This window comes from Dendrobates tinctorius, unplaced genomic scaffold, assembly GCF_039654945.1.
Source record: "Dendrobates tinctorius isolate UK_male_01 unplaced genomic scaffold, ASM3965494v1 ptg000241l, whole genome shotgun sequence".
Taxonomy (NCBI): Eukaryota; Metazoa; Chordata; class Amphibia; order Anura; family Dendrobatidae; genus Dendrobates; species Dendrobates tinctorius.
The window spans coordinates 19,766,737-19,786,272 of record NW_027361908.1 but is presented as its reverse complement, the minus strand read 5'-3'; the positions used below and the strand labels follow the sequence as shown (position 1 = coordinate 19,786,272).

General features: G+C 40.7%; 1 protein-coding gene across 3 annotated transcripts in view; it reads right to left on the bottom strand.

Annotated features, from left to right (window-relative positions):
• Window positions 1-1,270: 1,270 nt before the first annotated feature.
• TMTC2 (transmembrane O-mannosyltransferase targeting cadherins 2) overlaps window positions 1,271-19,536 on the bottom strand; it is a 454,418-nt gene continuing 436,152 nt past the window's right edge. For 2 of the 3 annotated variants that reach the window (XM_073556991.1, XM_073556989.1), the window contains exon 12: window positions 6,608-8,012. In XM_073556991.1, the coding sequence (XP_073413092.1) occupies window positions 7,833-8,012 (180 nt within the window). In that variant the 3' untranslated portion in view covers window positions 6,608-7,832. Of the gene's footprint in view, window positions 5,475-6,607; window positions 8,013-19,536 lie in introns of those variants that run through there. The other variant, XM_073556990.1, reaches the window with a different exon arrangement.

Below are 19,536 nucleotides of genomic sequence, written 5' to 3'. Positions count from 1 at the left end.
TAGAACGCCTTGTGTTTACCGCAGACCACCTGTGAATTACTAGGCATATTAAAAGAAAGTGTGGATTGGGTCCGAGTAGATGACCCAGTGAGATTTGTATGCAAACCCTTCAAGGGCTTTTATTGAATAAGCGAGGCAGTGAGGTGGATCATATGCAGGGGTCAATATGTGTTCCTTCAAGATGCAGACAGAGTCATATCAAACCAACTGGAGAGTCTTGTTCTTACAGCAGAACACCTGTGAATCACAGGGCAAAATAAAATGAAGTGTGGATTGGGTCCAAGTAGTTGACCCAGTCAGATTTTTAGGAAAACCCGTCAAGAGCTTTTGTTTTTAGAGGTATTTGCAGGTTTGGTAGTGGGGCAAATCCCTCTCTCCACTCTAGGTTTTGGAAGTGGCTATATGGCAATGAATCCATTTAAATCTCTCAGTTTGGCCTTGAGTGTGTCAGCTTGGAGTTTGCAAGCTGAAGAGCAGGAGGCTCTGTGCAACCCAGGCCTGTGTGGAGCTAAAAACAGAGCCAGGGACTTCAAAGCTGCTGATGTACCGCTTTGAGACATGGCGGTGACATTGGCTTTTGAACACGGACTGTATTTTGTAGAAACCTGGCTATGATCCGGAGGACATCACTCTCGTTATGTGAGTTTGAGAATAAAGACACTGTTTATGTTGAACTTTCTGTGGTCCTTGCCTATCTGTCGCACTGCACCAACCCCGCTAAACTACAATGGGAAAAGAAGTCAGAATGTGTGTGTCTCTCTTTTTGTGCTCCTCTTCCCCATGCCATAGACTTAAATAGGCAGCTTTAATCTATTCTCTCAATGAGAAATCATACCTCTTATCTTGAGCAGGGTTGATTTTAGATGTGTTTTTATTATTTTTTTGATGTAGTATTGCTGTTTAATGATTCTTTTAGATTCCTACATGAGATATCACTATCCTATCGGCTAACGATTCTCATGCCTAAATTGCAGTCCACTAGCTAGAGTAGGCTTTTAAGGATAATTATTAAATATTGAGTGCATGACCACCAAAGTTAATTAAGATTGACTCATAGCCTCCATGTTTTGTGAATGACTAAATGAGAAGGCATAGTGTTTAAGTGGCTCATTCAAAAAGAAAAAGAAAGCACAGTTCTCTGATAGGTTTCATATACTTAATCTTGATATGGATTTATGCAAAGTTTTTTTTTTTTAAACAAAAGTAACCATTCAAAATTAGATTACCCCTAAATTTCAGAATAAGATCAAAATAAAAACATTTCACCGAATTTGTGTACAATAGGTTTAATTGAAAAGTTTCCTTTTTTGCCTTAATGAGTTGGTCTAGAAAATATGAACACACTGAATACTTAGTTTCCAATTGACATTAAAGTGAACCTGTCACCTATATTTCAGAATAATCAATTATTGACAGTAGATTAATTGTACTATATACAACATTTTTCACGGCCTGCTGGAGATATGAAATGTGTCTCGTCATTTTTAATGTATTGAAAAAATGCAAATAATTATTAAAAATCTTTATGGGCAAACCTTATGGTTGACAAGATTAGAATGTATGGGACGCATAAAAGGGACCACTGCTCGAAACACCAGATCAAACAGCAGGTGAAAAAAAATGCTTTTGCTATGGAGGACCTGCATCATGTGGCCATCCATATATCTGAAAGGGTGGCTTGTATAATCATGTCTATCTGCTTGCATTTTGCTAGCTTCAGAAGTCAGGGTGAATAACTGAGCCCATATTAGAGACCACCAATTTAAAGAAGGGGAGGGATGGGATTTGGGATGCAAATAATACAAAATGCAAATATAGCCTTTTTACTTTTCTCTAAATGCTGTCAAATAGGTTTCAAAATCCACACACAACAAAAAGGTGACAGGTTCTCTTCATATAGTTCAAATATATGTAAAACAGAACCAAATGTAAAGCAATGTTAAGTAATTTTGTAAGATGTATTCCAATATATATATATATAGTAGCCCAAAATGTGGTTGCAGTGGTTTTCATATAACTCTTTCATAGGAAGAAAAATGATCAACTGAAAAAGTGAACATTTGTTACAATTCCTCAAAATTAACATCCAGTTGGAACAGTAAATAATACGAGAAATTCACATTCTTAGGTAAAACATATTACACTGCAGTTTTTCCTTTTTTTTTTTTTTTTTTTTTTTTTTTTTACAGAATTTAGAAACAAAATGCCCAAACTGCATTTTAACTGTTGATTGGATAAGAAGACCCTGTTAATAAATTCTACAACCCTGTTAACACATAATAACTCCGGTATTAGGCTTAATTAGGAAAAATAATATCATAGCAAACCTGTGTTATATAACCTTTAAGTGCTGGATTTAGGCTACTTGCAGAGACAAATCGTGTTTTCATTAGTGCAAATGTTTGAAAGAAACAGCCGCATACGTTAAGGTAGAAACTTTTTAAAAAAAAAAAAAAATCTTAAGCCTGTCGTAATATTTCTCGCTAAATGAAATAACGTCTAGAAGAAAATATTTGACTTTTCCGTAAAAGTTTAAGAAAAATAAATCTCTAAAAAGTACTGGCTTTAAATATCACACAGTGATAAATATGATGTGCTATATACATTAATAACCAGAAGGGATCATTTACAATTCTAAAACCGGGTGAAATTAATAGAGCTGCATGGCGTGCATTAACCATTTCCTTTCAAAGATAATAATTGATACATTGAAGAAAGTAACAGACGGTAAAAAACAAACAGTAAATATAAATGTCAATGATGCAGCTGGCAGGTTGCTTGGCATATTTTGTCTTGTTTGGAACGGTTTATTGTACTGTCTGCAAGCAGAGAAAAAAAATAAAACAGAAGCCTAAAGAGCAAATATCAACATATGGGAGCACAGCAAACTCAATCTTGCACCACAGGAATGGAAAGACTGAACAAAAAAGAGCTGTACAGCATAAGTCTCTCCGTAAATGTATAAATAAATTTATATTATATGTACATGGACACTGTATGAAAACAGATGAGTTTTCATAAAGCCATAGAAAAATTTTTGCTTAAATCTTAATGTAAAAATTACTCTTTTAAACAAAAATGTGAAGTATGTGAATATAAAACACATTTTGTAAACTATAAAGTTAAGTGAAAACTCTTTACTTACCGGTATGTGAACTATTCTATTTGTTACATTTTTTGCTTATTATTGAAAGGAGTGGGTGAGACCTGCAACCATATTGTTAAGGCCCCGTCGCACTAAACGATGTCCCAGCGATCCCACCAACGATCCGACATGATGGGATCGCTGGGACATCGTTAGGCTGATCGCTGGTGAGCTGTCACATAGACTGCCCTAGCGATCAGGACCAGCGACGCTGGACGCTGGTTTCTAATGTAAACGTCGGGTATCCAGGAGCCGCGCGACTCCTGGATACCCGCTGTTTACCTTGGAAACCGGCGTACACGCTGGTTTCCAAGGTAAACATCGGGTATCTAGGAGCTGCGCGACTGCTGGATACCCGACGTTTACCTTGGAAACCAGCAGGTATCCAGGAGCCGCGGCTCCTGAATACCCGACGTTTACATTAGCAACCATCGTTGCTGATCCCTCGCTGCCACACGCAGCGATGCCCACTGGGCAGCGGGAGACCAGTGATCGAAAAACGGCCCAGGTCGCTCGAGCACGATCAGCGATAACCGGCAGGGGGGCTGGTCGCTGATCCCCGTCACACACAGCGATCTCGCTGGCGAGATCGCTGATGTGTCACAAAATCAGCGATCTCGCTAGTGAGATCACTTAGTGTGACGGGGCCTTTAGGCTATATTCACAAGATGAGATTTTGATGTTGCAGATTTTCTGCACCCATTAAGAAAAACAGGTTACTAGCCTTTTTTCGAAATACACAGCGTAAAAAACTCACCAAAAACTCATGGTGGGAATGTAACCTTAAAGCGGCTTTCTCAGGACCAAAACTTATGGTTGCATGATGGTTGACCATGCGCTCTCCTACTCCAGTCAAGGTCTATGGGACTGAGTATAGCACAAGGTTATCCATCAGTACGATATACTTTGAATGTTGTGGCAGTGAACTGGTTGCCCGTCACACCATTCAAATTAGACCGCTGTTCTCTGGAGTGCTTGGACACTCAACAATACAAAGGAAAAGTGATGTGTCAATTCTACTAACCCCTTTAAATTTCAGTGAAGGAAACAATGTGTCAAAGTTTTCAGAGGTTTTCCAAACAGGACAAAAACTGTTACCTAAATATAGTGTTCTGACTGTTGATCTCTATTGTGAAGAGTTTATCTACCAAACAAAGAGTTTAAAAAAACCCATTCACATGTGCTATACTATACATTTTTGAAGACTCTACACTGCATATCTGTGGCTATTTGGCCTTGAGTATACAGACTTATGTGTAACATCAGGACTAAAACTTTTTTGTTGCAAAATAAAAGTAACACTGGAGTAACATTTATCAAGGACATACAATGTTAGCAATATAGCAAAAAAAAGTGTCTGTTTATTACATGTACAGAAAAGATCACAACAGGAAAACAGTAATAAGTGGAAGCAAGGTAACATTTCAACCCTACCCGGGTCTTTCTCAAACCTCACTGCAAAACGAATACATAAAGAATTAATGTGCAGTACATATTTACACATGATAATAAAACAAGCTTAAATAATCTGTTCGTAATAATTGTCCCTTCATAGTATATGAAATAAATATGATGCATTATAGCAGCCAATTGACATTCCAAAAACTACTTAGGCAATGGTGGGATCACATAGAGAGCCGGGACTGTGATATAAAAGTATACACAGCATCCATAAGGGCAGGCGAGTGGCATGAACATGCTGGAGAGTATTGGGTAGAATAGGTTGAAAATACTGAACTTAGGAGTAGAACAGATATATTCAAGTGTATTGAGTGAAGTCCACACTGGGGCTGTGGGAAAGGGATATAGTATAAGTACAATAAAGGTAATCCAGTGGGTGCCTATGGGTAAAATATTGCTTCTCACTGACCTCTACATTAATTCTTTATATATTTGTTTTGCAGTGAGGTTTGACAAAGACCCGGGTACAGTTGAAATGTTACCTTGCTTCCACTTATTGTCATTTTCCTGTGTTGTGTCCAGATGGCTGTAGAGTGGCTTCTAATCCGCTCTTCTCCGTTTATGGGGTGTAAAACTGATTGGCAGACAGCTCCCAGCTGCAAAACTGCTGGGAGACGACTAAGTCAGCATGACATTGACAGTCATGCCACATTGATAAAGCAGCCTAGAAGAAGAGCAGGTCTGTTGAAGTGGAGCAGCTGAATCGACGGCAAGAGCGGTCAGTGACCGATCTGTACCGGCCCTGGGTAGTTGCCTCTTTAGTTACTACCTTCCTATTAGTTTTTAGGCCCATAGTAAAAAAAAAAAAAAAAAAAAAAAGTATGGAACTTCAAAATTTCTTTGTGTCCAGATTGGGGAAGACTGTCTCCTAAAATAAGGATAATATCATTTAGTATATCATCATATACAGTAAATATGATAATCTATTTAGTACAACAGAGCTGTAGAAAATTATTTGCCCTTTAAATACACATGAAATTGCTAAGGTCATTACGATTTTATATGGTTAAAGGGTCGCTTACAAAAAAACTTCTAAGTAATAAGCCTATTGCCTAAGGGGGAGTAGGATGCAAAATGAGAACCAGGCTATCTACAAAGCTGTCAAAATGTACCTGTATTGCCTGGACTGTTCCTTTAATCAGGTGGATTGTTAATTCCTTACACAGATGTAGCAAACGTTACCTTTACATTTAACATGTTACATGCAGGATGTAGCAAACTTTAATTTGACATGTCAAAAAGTCAAGGAAACGTACGCTTCATCATGGTATACAATAGGTTTGATGTTAAGTTACAGTTTGTTACATCTGCATATTACAAGAAATGGAACAGGGTTATTGTTCATCCAATGCATGCACACAGTGCAACCCGTCTCAGGGTAATTTATTTTTACCCTAAGGGTATGTGCACACGGTGCGGATCTGCAGCGGTTTTGGCCCTGCGGGTCCGCAGCAGATTTAGGTGCGTTGTACAGTACCATTGTTTTCAATGGTAAACTGAAAAACGCTGTGCTCATGCTGCGGATTTTTCCGTGCGGGTTTGCTGCGGTTTAAAATCCGCAGCATGTCAATTCTTTTGTGCAGAACCGCTGCGGTTTCACACCTTATCCATTATGAGGTGTGAAACCGCAAGGCAAAACCGCAGGCTAATCCGCAGATAAACCACAGGACTTTACTACAAAATCTGCACAACCAAAAAACTACATGTGCACATACCCTAGCCTTGAATAGTGGCTATAGTTATCAAGTCCAGTTATTGGATAAATGAGGCCTGCTGTTCTAATTTAGCATGGTCAGTATATATGTGGTTTATGGGAAATCACCACAATAAACTGAAAGGCTGCACTGGAGCTAATACAGAACAGTGGTTATATCAGGAAGGCAATCGCCTCGCTCCCATGCCACACATAGAAGATTTTTATAAGTTTCAGGAATTCTATACTACACTTGTGTAACGTAATTACTGGCTCTAACATTATATAGAAATCAATAGAAGACAATATTGTGGTAATCCATCTTTTTCATTTTCACAAAATAAATATTTTATTTGCCTTAAAATAAAGGAGAATCTTGTGGATTTTAAAACACACACGCCCAGAGAGAGAGGGAAAAAAAAAAAAAAAAATCAGGTCCTTCATCACCTTCACTCACGACCACATATTAAACTTCCAGCAGGCGCAGGGCATGGTTTGTGTCACCCTTTGATTTTACTTTGTAAAAACAAACGGACCCATACTAATGTAACTAAGCCAGAGACAGAATATTAAGATATCCTGATAAGGAATTGTGTTGCATTGCTTTTGTTAGAAGCAATTTATCACTGCTCAAGCTCAATCATACAAGCATGTAAAAAAAAAAATAACGCATCAGATCACATCAGCAACCCAACTGAAAACAGTTTAGTTTGGCAGAAAATAATTACACATTTAATAAAATTAGTGAATTAGCTCTGTAAAGGAATCAATGTAAATAATTACTGTATTTTAGTATTGAAGATTACTTATATTGTTATACCTTGCATTATAACTTTATAGACTACTATCGATTTTGGCCTACAAAAGGTACTGTCACACTTAGCGATATCGCTAGCAATATCGCTATAACTTGTGACGTTATAGCGATATTGCTAGCGATATCGCTGTGTGTGATACTTACCTACGACCCGCTCACCCGCTGGTTATCGCTGATCGCGCAAGAACGTCCTGGACCGTTTCTCGTCGTCAGCTTCTTGTGGCGATTTCTGTGGAGAGACAAGCGACGAGCGTGGAGCCGGGCGGGAGGACGTCAGGATCGCCTAGTGTGACCGGTAAGTAGTGACCCCCGTCCCCAGCGATGTCGCTGGTGAGATCTGCCTGTGTGGCAGCTCACTAGCGACCACTTAGCGATGCACCAGCGATCCTGACCGCGTCATATCTCTGGTCGGGATCGCTGGTGCATCACTAAGTGTGACAGTACCTTTAAGAATTATGCACCGGTTGCATGAAGACAGACCTCACTTTAAGTGCTTTTTGTAATCCGGGCTAATGCAAGCATTTTCTAGTCTCTTTACGGATTTCACATCCTCCAACATCATTTTTTTTTTTTAATACAACTACTTTGCCAAAAGCAAAAATTTCTCCTAACATCGCCTATGGTTCCCAGACAGAATGCCCAGTTGTAGCTCATCTGTTGCTTTCACATCCAGTATTAGAAACTAACATTTGGTCAAATGTCCCTAGTCTTCTTTGTCACGTTTTTGACGTCTTTAGACCTTGTTTCTCCATGATGTTCCACAATTTCCGAAGGTTAGACTGAGTGATGCCATCATCCGGCTTGAACTGAAGCGCTCGGAGGTAGTTGGCTTCTGCTTCTTCTAATTTACCATTGAGATGAAGAATGGCACCCAAATTCATCAAAGCAGCAGGATACTGGAATTACAGAATTAAAATTAGACAAAAGTGCCCCAACAAAACAAGTTATCATTGTGCTTATGGCCAACAGTACAAGTTATACTCAAAGTTTCATGATAATTGAACACATATCAAATTCAACTTTTTATATTGTTTTAATTTCTGCTTTATTTCCGCTAATAGACTAGTATTTACATTAGCATTTTTATTGATAATACAGCATTTGCAATTACTACATCTCGAAGTAGGCCAGGTGTTTCCTCCCTCTACTAATGTACCTATACCCGACATTGCTATTTCTGTGTGTGGTTCCACTATTACTCCCCAGCAACAGGCCCGCTGTCTTGGGGTCATACTTGATTCCGAGCTTTCCTTTGCCCCCCACATTCAATCACTGGCTCGCTCTTGTCATCTGCACCTCAAAAACATTCCTAGAATTCGACCTTTTCTTACTTTTGACTCTGCAAAAACTCTTACTGTTTCTCTTATTCATTCTCGTCTCGACTATTGTAACTCTCTTCTAATCGGTCTCCCTCTTACCAAACTCTCCCCTCTCCAATCTGTCTTGAATGCTGCAGCCAGGATCATATTCCTCACCAATCGTTACACCGATGCCTCTACCTTGTGCCAGTCATTACACTGGCTACCCATCCACTCCAGAATTCAGTATAAACTTATTACCCTCACCCACAAAGCCCTCCATGGCTCAGCACCACCCTACATCTCCTCCCTTGTTTCAGTATACCACCCTACCCGCGCCCTCCGTTCTGCTGATGACCTGAGGTTAGCATCCTTAATAGTCAGAACCTCCCACTCCCGTCTCCAAGACTTTACACGTGCCGCGCCAATTCTTTGGAATGCACTTCCCAGGTCAATACGACTAGTCCCCAATCCCAACAAAGTTAAGCGTGCCCTAAAAACGCATTTATTCAGACTGGCCTATCGCCTCAACACATTAACCTAATCTATCCCTGTGTGGCACAGCCAAAAGTTTTACCATAACCAGATTTCCCGCATCATGTTCCCACATGCTTTATGCATCCATTAGCCCTCTGTGTCTGTACTGTCACACACTTAACATTATGGCTGGTCCATACAATCAGGGCAACTGTTACCACCAACCTTTCGTGTCTACCTCTTTCCTCATAGACTGTAAGCTTGCGAGCAGGGCCCTCTTTCCTCTTGGTATTTGTTATAATCTACTGTATGTGATTATTGTTATGCTGTAATGTCTATTGTCTGTACAAATCCCCTCTGAAATGTAAAGTGCTGCGGAATATATCGGCGCTATAAAGATAAAATTTATTATTTATTATTATTATTTCACAGATTGACTGCTCTAACTGTAATGAATCCTTTCCATATTTATGCCTGAATCATATTTCCTTCATATATATTTATAGATGTTATAAGGTCACCTGTAAGGCTATGTGCACAAAGATTATTTTGGAGTTGGTCCGCTCAGAAAAATGCATAAAAAAATTGCTTAAATGTAACCTGTCAGAACCTCAAACACTATTAACCTGCAGATATGGGGTTAATCTGCAGGTTAACAGCATTCTAAAGACGCAAAGTCGCTGCACCAAAGGTTCAGCTACCGGGAGGAAATGAAGTTTATTCTTCCCAGCAGCTTCTGGAGTTCAGTAATAAAGGCTTCAGTCATTGCTCAGTACATAGTGAGTGGTGGCTGTAACCACAACCCGGCACTGACTGAAAGTTCATTTCCTCACGCTGCCAGGCTTTCAGTGCAGCGGCCACAAGGCTTCAGAATGCTATTAACCTGCAGATTAACCCCACATCTGTAGATTGTGTTTGGGGACCGGACCGGTTCCCTTTTAAGAAACAATTCATTCATACATTCAGTCTTTTGAGCGTTATGTTCTATAAAATGCCAAGTGCAAGAAAAGAAAGTGCATGTAACTTTTTTGACATAGCTCCTGATGGAATCTGCTGCAAACTATGACCTGTCCATTCTGAAGGTTGCAAAAAACTCTTTAGGAAATACCCCCCCTCTAAAACGCTTTAAAAGTGCTGCCAGAAATATTTACAGGTTTAAAAAACTGGATGCAAAGAGGGAAAGTTTCATATAGCGATTTTCCACTAGAAAACTCATTTTTATCTGTCCAAAAAGAAAATCTTTTGTCAGCACCTTTCTCCCCAGATAGCTACAGTATACTGTGCAGCAGTGTTCTCTAATTGTTAGTCTTTGCATTTGCCTCCCCTGCCCTTCGTAGGTCAAGTGCACTAGTGAGAGCACAGCATTGGGAAAAAGTGGTACTAGTATCACAACCATACAGCAGACAGTTAACACTAGTCTAAAAAATACATTTACACTGCACGATTAATGTGAATGAGCGATCCAAGGAACACTAGTTTTATATAAAAAAAATTGCAGTTTAAATCGGCTGCTGATTGATCTGTAAACAGGACCTTCGCTGCCATTGACCACTGACAAATGGGGTCCAGGATGGGGCACAAATGAAGACCAAAATGGGGGACATGAGGGCCAAAATGGGATACATGGGGACCAGGATGGAGCACATATGAGGACCAAGATAGCGGACATATGGGCCCAGAATGGGGGAAATATGAGGGCCAACATATGAAATATGAGGACCAGGATGGCGGACATATGGGGTCCAGGATGGGGAACAAAGACCAAAATAGGGGGACATATGAGGGCCAAAATGGGATACATGGGGACCAGGAAGAGGGACATATGGGGAACAGGATGGGAGACACTATACACAGAGCTCTTGCGTAAATGGCACTGATGGTAATATCAGAGTTGTGGTTTTTATTAATGAACAGTATTGCAGTGTTCAGTCACTATAATAATAATAATCTTTAAAGATTATTAATATTATAGTTGGGGTTTTTATTAATGAACAGTATTGCAGTGTTCAGTCACTATGTGGTAATATGTGGTCTGGAAATGGTGTGGCAGTATTTGTCCCTTGTATGTGGTAGTTTTCGGTCACTATGTGGTGGTAATATGTGGTCTGGTCATGGTGTGGCGGTATTTGTCCCTTGTATGTGGTAGTATTCGGTTACTATGTGGTGGTAATATGTGGTCTGGTCATGGTGTGGTGGTATTTATCCCTTTTATGTGGTGTTATTGGTTATAATATGCATTTGCTGTGTAGCTGTAATGGTAGAGGACAATGTGTAGCCATATTATTTTGGCCTTTTATAGTGTAATATTGGTCTTTTTATAGTGGGTTTTAGGTTAGCAACTTGGTATACTCTATTTATATATCTATAGACCCTCTTTTAAATGGAGCTGGTTTTGTATGGGGGAGACATGCTCTTTCAGGCTTGGGCCCCTAATCTTTTAGGACTCTATCAATGACCCCTGTCATTTAGTATAGTTAAACTAATGTAACCGGATCTTGAAATTTTTGTTAATTGGTCATACATTTAATACTTTTTTTTATATTCAATACATATTGCTTACAAAAGCAGCATGCCTACTTGAAAATCTTGAGGATGTCTGTAACATAGTACACTGTGCTGTAATGGTTTATTGGACATGATATGGCTATGAGACAGATGATTGCTCTGTAGAGGCTAAGCATGACTTAGTTTTTAGCTTAAAATTTTAATTATTAAACCCTTTTTTCATTATCAAAACGATCAATTATTAAACAGTGTATTAAATATCAACTGCCCATTTTGCACAAGATGTTCATAATAAAAAGTAGTCATTACATCCATATTAACAGAACAGTTAACAAATCTCTATGTAATTGATAAATAAAAATGCTTTAATGATTCTTCTAAGCCCGCTGTTGTATGATATGATCAATATCGTTAATTGAAGCAACCAAAAAAACATTCATATGGTGACAAGATGGCAAAAAGAATATTTTTAAGAATTGTTGCTTCACAAAGGATAGGATTTCTAAATCTGTAACCAAGGTGCCTGCAGAGCTCGATCTCATTGGTATTTATAAGGTATAGAAATCTTCGTTGACACAGTCAAGTATGTGACCAGGGTGAAAAAGCTAAAAAAGTGGATCCTGATGCAAAAACCAACTGAGTAACTGTTACAGGTTAATGATAAGTACTGCTGTAGAAAAGCTTTTAAAAGCTATTCTCCACTTATAAAAAAAAAAATCTGTGCACTCAGCAATTTTTTTGGCAGGATTATTGCAAAGATAAAAGCAGATAAGTCCACTGATGAAAGAATAAATCCATTTCTTTGTAGTACTCTAGTTTAGCCTCCTTCCTTAATTGTGCTGTCCAGCAGTGACCTGTATCTTGTGGCTCTTCCAGCTGTTGTAAAATTACATCTCCCAACATGTCCTAACAGTCACAGTATACAAGATATTTGGGACTCTAAATAGAAGTCTAAAAATTAAGCCAAAGCCATTTGCATCTATACCTAGTAATATGATGTGAGGCCAGAGCTCATTGGCAACATACACGTACACTCACTGTAAAAAGCAGGAATTGCCATCACTTACACAAACTGCAATGTTTCCTATTGTTTAAGGACCACATTTTTATTTTTCTCCAGAAGGAAATGCTGGAGAATTGGATTTCATTTGGACCCCTAGGATACCGAGACAAGCAAGTTGCAAAAAGTCAACAACAGGTGAATTCTTGTGACTTGCTGGTGGGGGTAACATAGGAGTCACAATGAGACCTCGTTCACCTGCATTACTCTACGATGTAGCAGTGGCATTAAGTGATTTCTGCCCTTGACACTTGTGCTATTGGCCAAAATAGCTTTATAGACCAAGTCTTAAAGGGAATTTGTCACTAGGTTTTTGCTACCTAATTGCAGAGCAGCATAAAGTACTGACAGATACTCTGATTCCAGCGATGTGTCACTTACTGGGCTGCTTACTGTAGTTTTGATAAAACCATTGTTTTACCATCAGGAGAGTATCATTAGATGACTAGTAAACCTGCTGTCATGTAGTCCTCCATATTCATGAGCTCTGTATAACCCCGCCCCAACCACTAAATGGCAGCTACACAGTGCAAGGGCAGAAAACTTCCAGTCACTGATTGGGGTGGGCTAATACAGAGCTTAGCATTCCGAAAAATGGCACATCGCAGCAGATAAAGTGATTTTATCAAAATGACAGCAAGCAGCACAATGAGTGACACATCACTGGAATCAGGGTCTCTGACCTTACATTATTCTATCAAATTGGGTAAGAAAAACCTTATGACGGACTCTCGTCAATATTAATCCGTACGCAATATTTGAGATCAATTTGTAATTCTTTAGTAAGAGCCATTTCTTACAAACAAAAAACACCAATCATAGTAGTTCAATATAGATACAAGTACAGTATTTTATTCAAACTTATCTGCCATAGTATACTCCAAATATAACAAAAAAATCGCTTTAAAGTGTCCTTTAAAGTTTCAGTCAAAATACTGTACGGTATATTAGAAATCGCTTTATTTACGATTCCCGTGACTTTCCCTTTTAAGAATGATGGTGTCTACTAGCAATTACTTACTAAAACTAGATTACACACATCAAAGTAAACAGCAGTCTTTCACAGAGCAATATTTACATGCAATTTACGTTGCTTTACAGTAAATGAACTAATTTATATCTCATCATGGCCTGAAGCCATTGTCCTACAATAAAATGTTCAAAGAGCTAGCTAAGTCTCTGAAATTCCCATCTTTAATTTGATCTGAAACTTACAGCAGCCATGGGAGTTCACTAGGAGGCTAGTAACATCATGAGGCATAAATATATTTAACTGAACTTTTATATTCATTTGGAGTGCAACAACACTGCCCAAAGCAAAAAAAGCAATGAAAGCAATTTGCCAACATGTATTGGCTACAGTCTAAAAAGAGCCTGAAACGCGAGGACTAATTCATTTTTTAAAATGCTCTTTAGAAGTGCTCAAAGCTAATAAATTGCATCTTACTGAACATCTTAGTTAACACCCTGTTAAAAGTCTATATTTATGTCAACTTTCTTCTTGTTCTATCAAGTACGTCATTGATGAGGATGACTTCTCTAATGTATGCAGTTTCAGGGCACCAAACTAAGAAGAAATGGTGGCACAGCAGTTAGCATTGTTACCTTACATTCTAGGTATCTGGGCTTAAACCCATCTATGGGTAATATAAGCGTAGGGTGTGTGCCTGTGTGCGAGTGTATGAGAGAGTGTGTGTGACAGAGTGTGTGTGACAGAGTGTGTGTGACAGAGTGTCTGTGACAGAGTGTCTGTGACAGAGTGTCTGTGACAGAGTGTCTGTGACAGAGTGTCTGTGACAGAGTGTCTGTGACAGAGTGTCTGTGACAGAGTGTCTGTGACAGAGTGTCTGTGACAGAGTGTGTGTGCGTGAGTGAGTGTGCGTGAGTGAGTGTGCGTGAGTGAGTGTGCGTGAGTGAGTGTGCGTGAGTGAGAGTGCGTGAGTGAGAGTGCGTGTGTGAGAGTGCGTGTGAGAGTGCGTGTGTGAGTGCGTGTGTGAGTGCGCGTATGAGAGTGTGCGTGCGAGAGTGTGCGTGCGAGAGTGTGCGTGCGAGAGTGTGCGTGCGAGAGTGTGCGTGCGAGAGTGTGCGTGCGAGAGTGTGCGTGCGAGAGTGTGCGTGCGAGAGTGTGCGTGCGAGAGTGTGCGTGCGAGAGTGTGCGTGCGAGAGTGTGCGTGTGAGTGTGTGTGTGAGAATGTGAGTGTGTGAGAATGTGAGTGTGTGTGATCTCGAGTGTGTGAGAGTGAGTGTGCGTGTGAGTGTGCGTGTGAGTGTGCGTGAGAATGTGTGTGCGTGAGAATGTGTGTGTGTGAGAATGTGTGTGTGAGAATGTGTGTGTGTGAGAATGTGTGTGTGTGAGAATGTGTGTATGTGTGAGAATGTGAGTGAGAATGTGTGTGTGTGAGAATGTGTGTGAGAGTGAGTGTGTGAGAATGTGTGTGAGAATGTGTGTGTGTGAGAATGTGTGTGTGTGTGATCTCGAGTGTGTGAGAGTGAGTGTGCGTGTGAGTGTGCGTGTGAGTGTGCGTGAGAATGTGTGTGTGTGAGAATGTGTGTATGTGTGAGAATGTGAGTGAGAATGTGTGCGTGCGAGAGTGTGCGTGCGAGAGTGTGCGTGTGAGTGTGTGTGTGAGAATGTGAGTGTGTGAGAATGTGAGTGTGTGTGATCTCGAGTGTGTGAGTGAGTGTGCGTGTGAGTGTGCGTGTGAGTGTGCGTGAGAATGTGTGTGCGTGAGAATGTGTGTGCGTGAGAATGTGTGTGTGTGAGAATGTGTGTGTGAGAATGTGTGTGTGTGAGAATGTGTGTATGTGTGAGAATGTGAGTGAGAATGTGTGTGTGTGAGAATGTGTGTGTGAGAGTGAGTGTGTGAGAATGTGTGTGAGAATGTGTGTGTGTGAGAATGTGTGTGTGTGAGAATGTGTGTGTGTGAGAATGTGTGTGTGAGTGTGTGTGAGTGTGTGAGAGTGTGTGTGTGAGAGTGTGTGTGTGAGAGTGTGTGTGTGAGAGTGTGTGTGTGAGAGTGAGTGTGTGAGAGTGAGTGTGTGAGAGTGAGTGTGTGTGAGAGTGTGTGTGTGAGAGTGTGTGTGTGTGTGTGTGAGAGAGAGTGAGTGATCGAGTGTGTGAGTGAGTGAGTGTGCGTGTGAGTGTGTGTGTGAGAATGTGTGTGTGTGTGAGTGAGTGTGTGAGTATGTGAGAGTAAGTGTGTGAGAGTGTGTGTGAGAGTGTGTGTGAGAGTGTGTGAGAGAGTGTGTGAGAGAGTGTGTGAGAGAGTGTGTGAGAGAGTGTGTGAGAGAGTGTGAGAGTGAATGTGTGAGAGTGAATGTGTGAGAGTGAATGTGTGAGAGTGTGTGTTAGTGTGTGTGAGAATGTGTGTGAGAGTGAGTGTGGGAGAATGTGTGAGAATGTGTGTGAGAGTGAGTGTGGGAGAATGTGTGTGTGTGAGAATGTGTGTGTGAGAATGTGTGTGTGAGAATGAGTGTGAGTATGTGTGAGAGTGTGTGTGTGAGTGAGTGTGTGAGAGTGAGTGTGTGAGAGTGTGTGTGTGAGAGTGAGTGTGTGAGAGTGAGTGTGTGTGAGAGTGAGTGTGTGTGAGAGTGAGTGTGTGTGAGAGTGTGTGTGTGTGTGTGTGAGAGAGAGTGAGTGATCGAGTGTGTGAGAGTGAGTGAGTGTGCATGTGAGTGTGTGTGTGAGAATGTGTGTGTGTGTGTGAGTGAGTGTGTGAGTATGTGAGAGTGAGTGTGTGAGAGTGTGTGAGAGAGTGTGTGAGAGAGTGTGTGAGAGAGTGTGTGAGAGAGTGTGAGAGAGTGTGTGAGAGTGAATGTGTGAGAGTGTGTGTTAGTGTGTGTGAGAATGTGTGTGAGAGTGAGTGTGGGAGAATGTGTGAGAATGTGTGTGAGAATGTGTGTGTGAGAATGTGTGTGTGAGAATGTGTGTGTGAGAATGTGTGTGTGAGAATGAGTGTGAGAATGTGTGAGAGTGTGTGTGAGAGTGTGTGTGTGAGAGTGTGTGTGTGAGAGTGTGTGTGTGAGAGTGTGTGTGTGAGAGTGTGTGTGTGAGAGTGTGTGTGTGAGAGTGTGTGTGTGAGAGTGTGTGAGAATGTGTGTGTGAGAATGTGTGTGTGTTTGTGAGTGAGTGTGTGAGAGTGTGTGTGTGTGAGAGAGAGTGTGTGAGAGTGAGTGTGTGTGTGAGAGTGAATGTGTGAGAGTGTGTGTGTGTTAGTGTGTGTGAGAATGTGTGTGAGAGTGAGTGTGGGAGAATGTGTGTGTGTGAGAGTGAGTGTGTGTGAGAGTGTGTGAGAGTGTGTGTGTGAGAGTGAGTGTGTGTGAGAGTGTGAGAGTGTGTGTGTGAGAATGTGTGTGTGTGAGAATGTGTGTGAGAGAATGAGTGTGAGAGAATGAGTGTGAGAGAATGAGTGTGAGAATGTGAGTGTGTGAGTCTGTATGTGAGAATGTGTGTGAGAGTGAGTGTGTGTGTGTGAGAATGAGTGTGTGTGAGAATGAGTGTGTGTGAGAGAGTGTGTGTGAGAGAGTGTGTGTGAGAGAGTGTGTGTGTGAGTGTGTGAGAATGTGTGTGTTTGTGAGTGAGTGTATGAGAATGTGTGTGTGTGAGAGTGAGTGTGTGTGTGAGTGTGAGAGTGTGTGTGTGAGAGTGTGTGTGTGAGAGTGAGTGTGTGTGTATAAATGGAAATTTTCTCTGAACTACTCAATGACTAAACATTTTTTGGTCGGGTTAATACCGTAATGTTATTTAGGCGAGCCTTTACGCAATCCGGCTATATATAGGCATTCACTAACATAACCTGCTAACCAGCTTACCATTACACTGGCTCCAATGTGCATGTTACATACTGAACAATAGCCATGGAGTGCAGAAAATGTCTTCTGAAAGCAAATATTACTATGGCAATTTCCCCCAATTCATCTAATAACTGTACAATTGTACTCCTCCATAAAACAAAATACAGAAATAGCCAGTGTGAAAGTAGGATATCCGAAATCACAAAAGTAAAGAAAAGGGACTTTTCTTACATGAATAATGCAGGAAATCCCAAGACAGACATTTGTGGTAGCCAGGAAAGTTTATAAAAACACAACATATTTCTTTCATTTTCATCCAATTTAGCAATGCAGTTAGGGTAGAGTTTTGCAATTACCACTAATCTTCATTGACGTTTACCTCTTCAGTGGTCATGCCCATAAATTCATGGTGCGCCCTAATTTCTGTTTACATAAAGGCAATCTGTCTAAATGTCTGTAAACCGATCGCTTACAACCCTAACAAAGTGATTGCAAAAGAGGAAGTGATCCTATACTTGAGAGGCTTTCAATTACACCACTGATTCTCTAGGGGATACTTTTGTCAAATTAACTATATTCTAACATCATGTAAATTGGATTTCTTATTACAAACAGAATCTATCCTAATTGCTGAAGAATGCAAATTGATACATGCTGTAAATATGCATACAGTCTATGAGAGATCATGAGAAAAACAAAAGTACACAGCTATGGATCAGAACATAATAAAATAATGTCCTGACGCAGAAAACAATAAAATTAAAGGTGTATTTTGTTTCGTTCATGACTGTGTAAATACACACACACGTGTTCAAAGTCTTTTACGCAGATGAGGAAATAATGACATAATGCTGCAAAGTAAGAAAGCTTTCAAAACCAAGTGTTAATAGTTAATTTTTATATTTATAGTTAATATTTGGTGTGACCTCCCCTTTGCTTTCAAACAGCACAAATTATTCCAGGGACAGGCGAAAGTCAGGGAATTGCAAAGTTTATGATCTGGTGTATGAATAACTTATTTCACCAAACAGGTGATAAGGATCATCATCTTCATTTGTAGTTTAAAACACTGTTACTAACAAACAGAAACAACAGTGTAGGAAGCTTAAAAGTGGGTGAGGGGGCGTGGCCTGGATGCCTAGGATGCCAGTTGCATGAGCTGAATGCTCCTTCCCGGAGACCCTGCAAAGCGACAATCTCAGCGCCTTTCCTGCATATTAATCAACCCACCCGGCTGCCCGAATCCTCACTGATCACTGGCAAAATGACAAGGGGTAAGAGAAATCTCAAAAACCAAAGCAAATTGGAGATTTTCTTCAACAGGGATACCAGGCAAAATGGCCCCTCAGTAAGCAGAGTCTCCTGCTCCTCGGGAGAGTCCCCCTCTCCACTGCCCCTGAGCCCAGCAAAGACCACCGCTGCGGTGCAGGATGAGGCAACACCCACCTCACCTTATCTCCGGGGTCCGGGTCCATCACCAGGATCTAGATTTTCCCCACTTGCGGAGGGACACGAGGGAAATGTAGTTCCAGCAGACCGAGGGATGGATATGCAGCAATGCACACCTCCCCTGCACTCCCAGAATAACAAGAGAGATGTTGCAGAGAAAGGGGAATCTGGAGGGGACAATTGTAAATCTCTTGCAGTATTACAGCAACTTCCTACAACAGATCTCCCTGCTTCAGGAACTTTAATTAAAGATATGCTTATGGCTTTTAACACCGCAATGCTAAAGGACTTGTCTTTAATGTTAAAACCAGTTACATCTCACATTCAGGAGGTGGTGGAGTGAGTGTCCCATGTGGAGGACAAAAAGGGAGAACCTGCATCTTCCCATAACAACCTTATTGACTCTCACAATGACATGGCAGAAGACATAGAAGCCATATATAATAAACTTGTGGACTTGGAGGATCGTAACCGCAGGAACAACCTGAAATTAAGGGGTGTACCAGAAACCACCACACCCTCTGAGCTGAGGGGTTATGTGCAAGATTTAATCCAAGCGGTGGTCCCCTCCTGTTCACCATATGAACTAATCATTGATTGAGCGCACATAGTATCTCGCCCAAGCCACTTGCCAGACACTGTTCCGAGGGATATTGTTGCACGCATTAATTGCTATCATATTAAAGAGGAACTTCTGTCTTATTCCAGAAAGAAAGGACCTCTACCTTCACCTTTCCACCAAATGAAAATTTATGTTGATCTCTCGGCAGAGACACTGTGCTTCCGCAGACTAATGAATCCCATCACTGCAGCCCTCAGAGAATCTCAGGTGGTGTA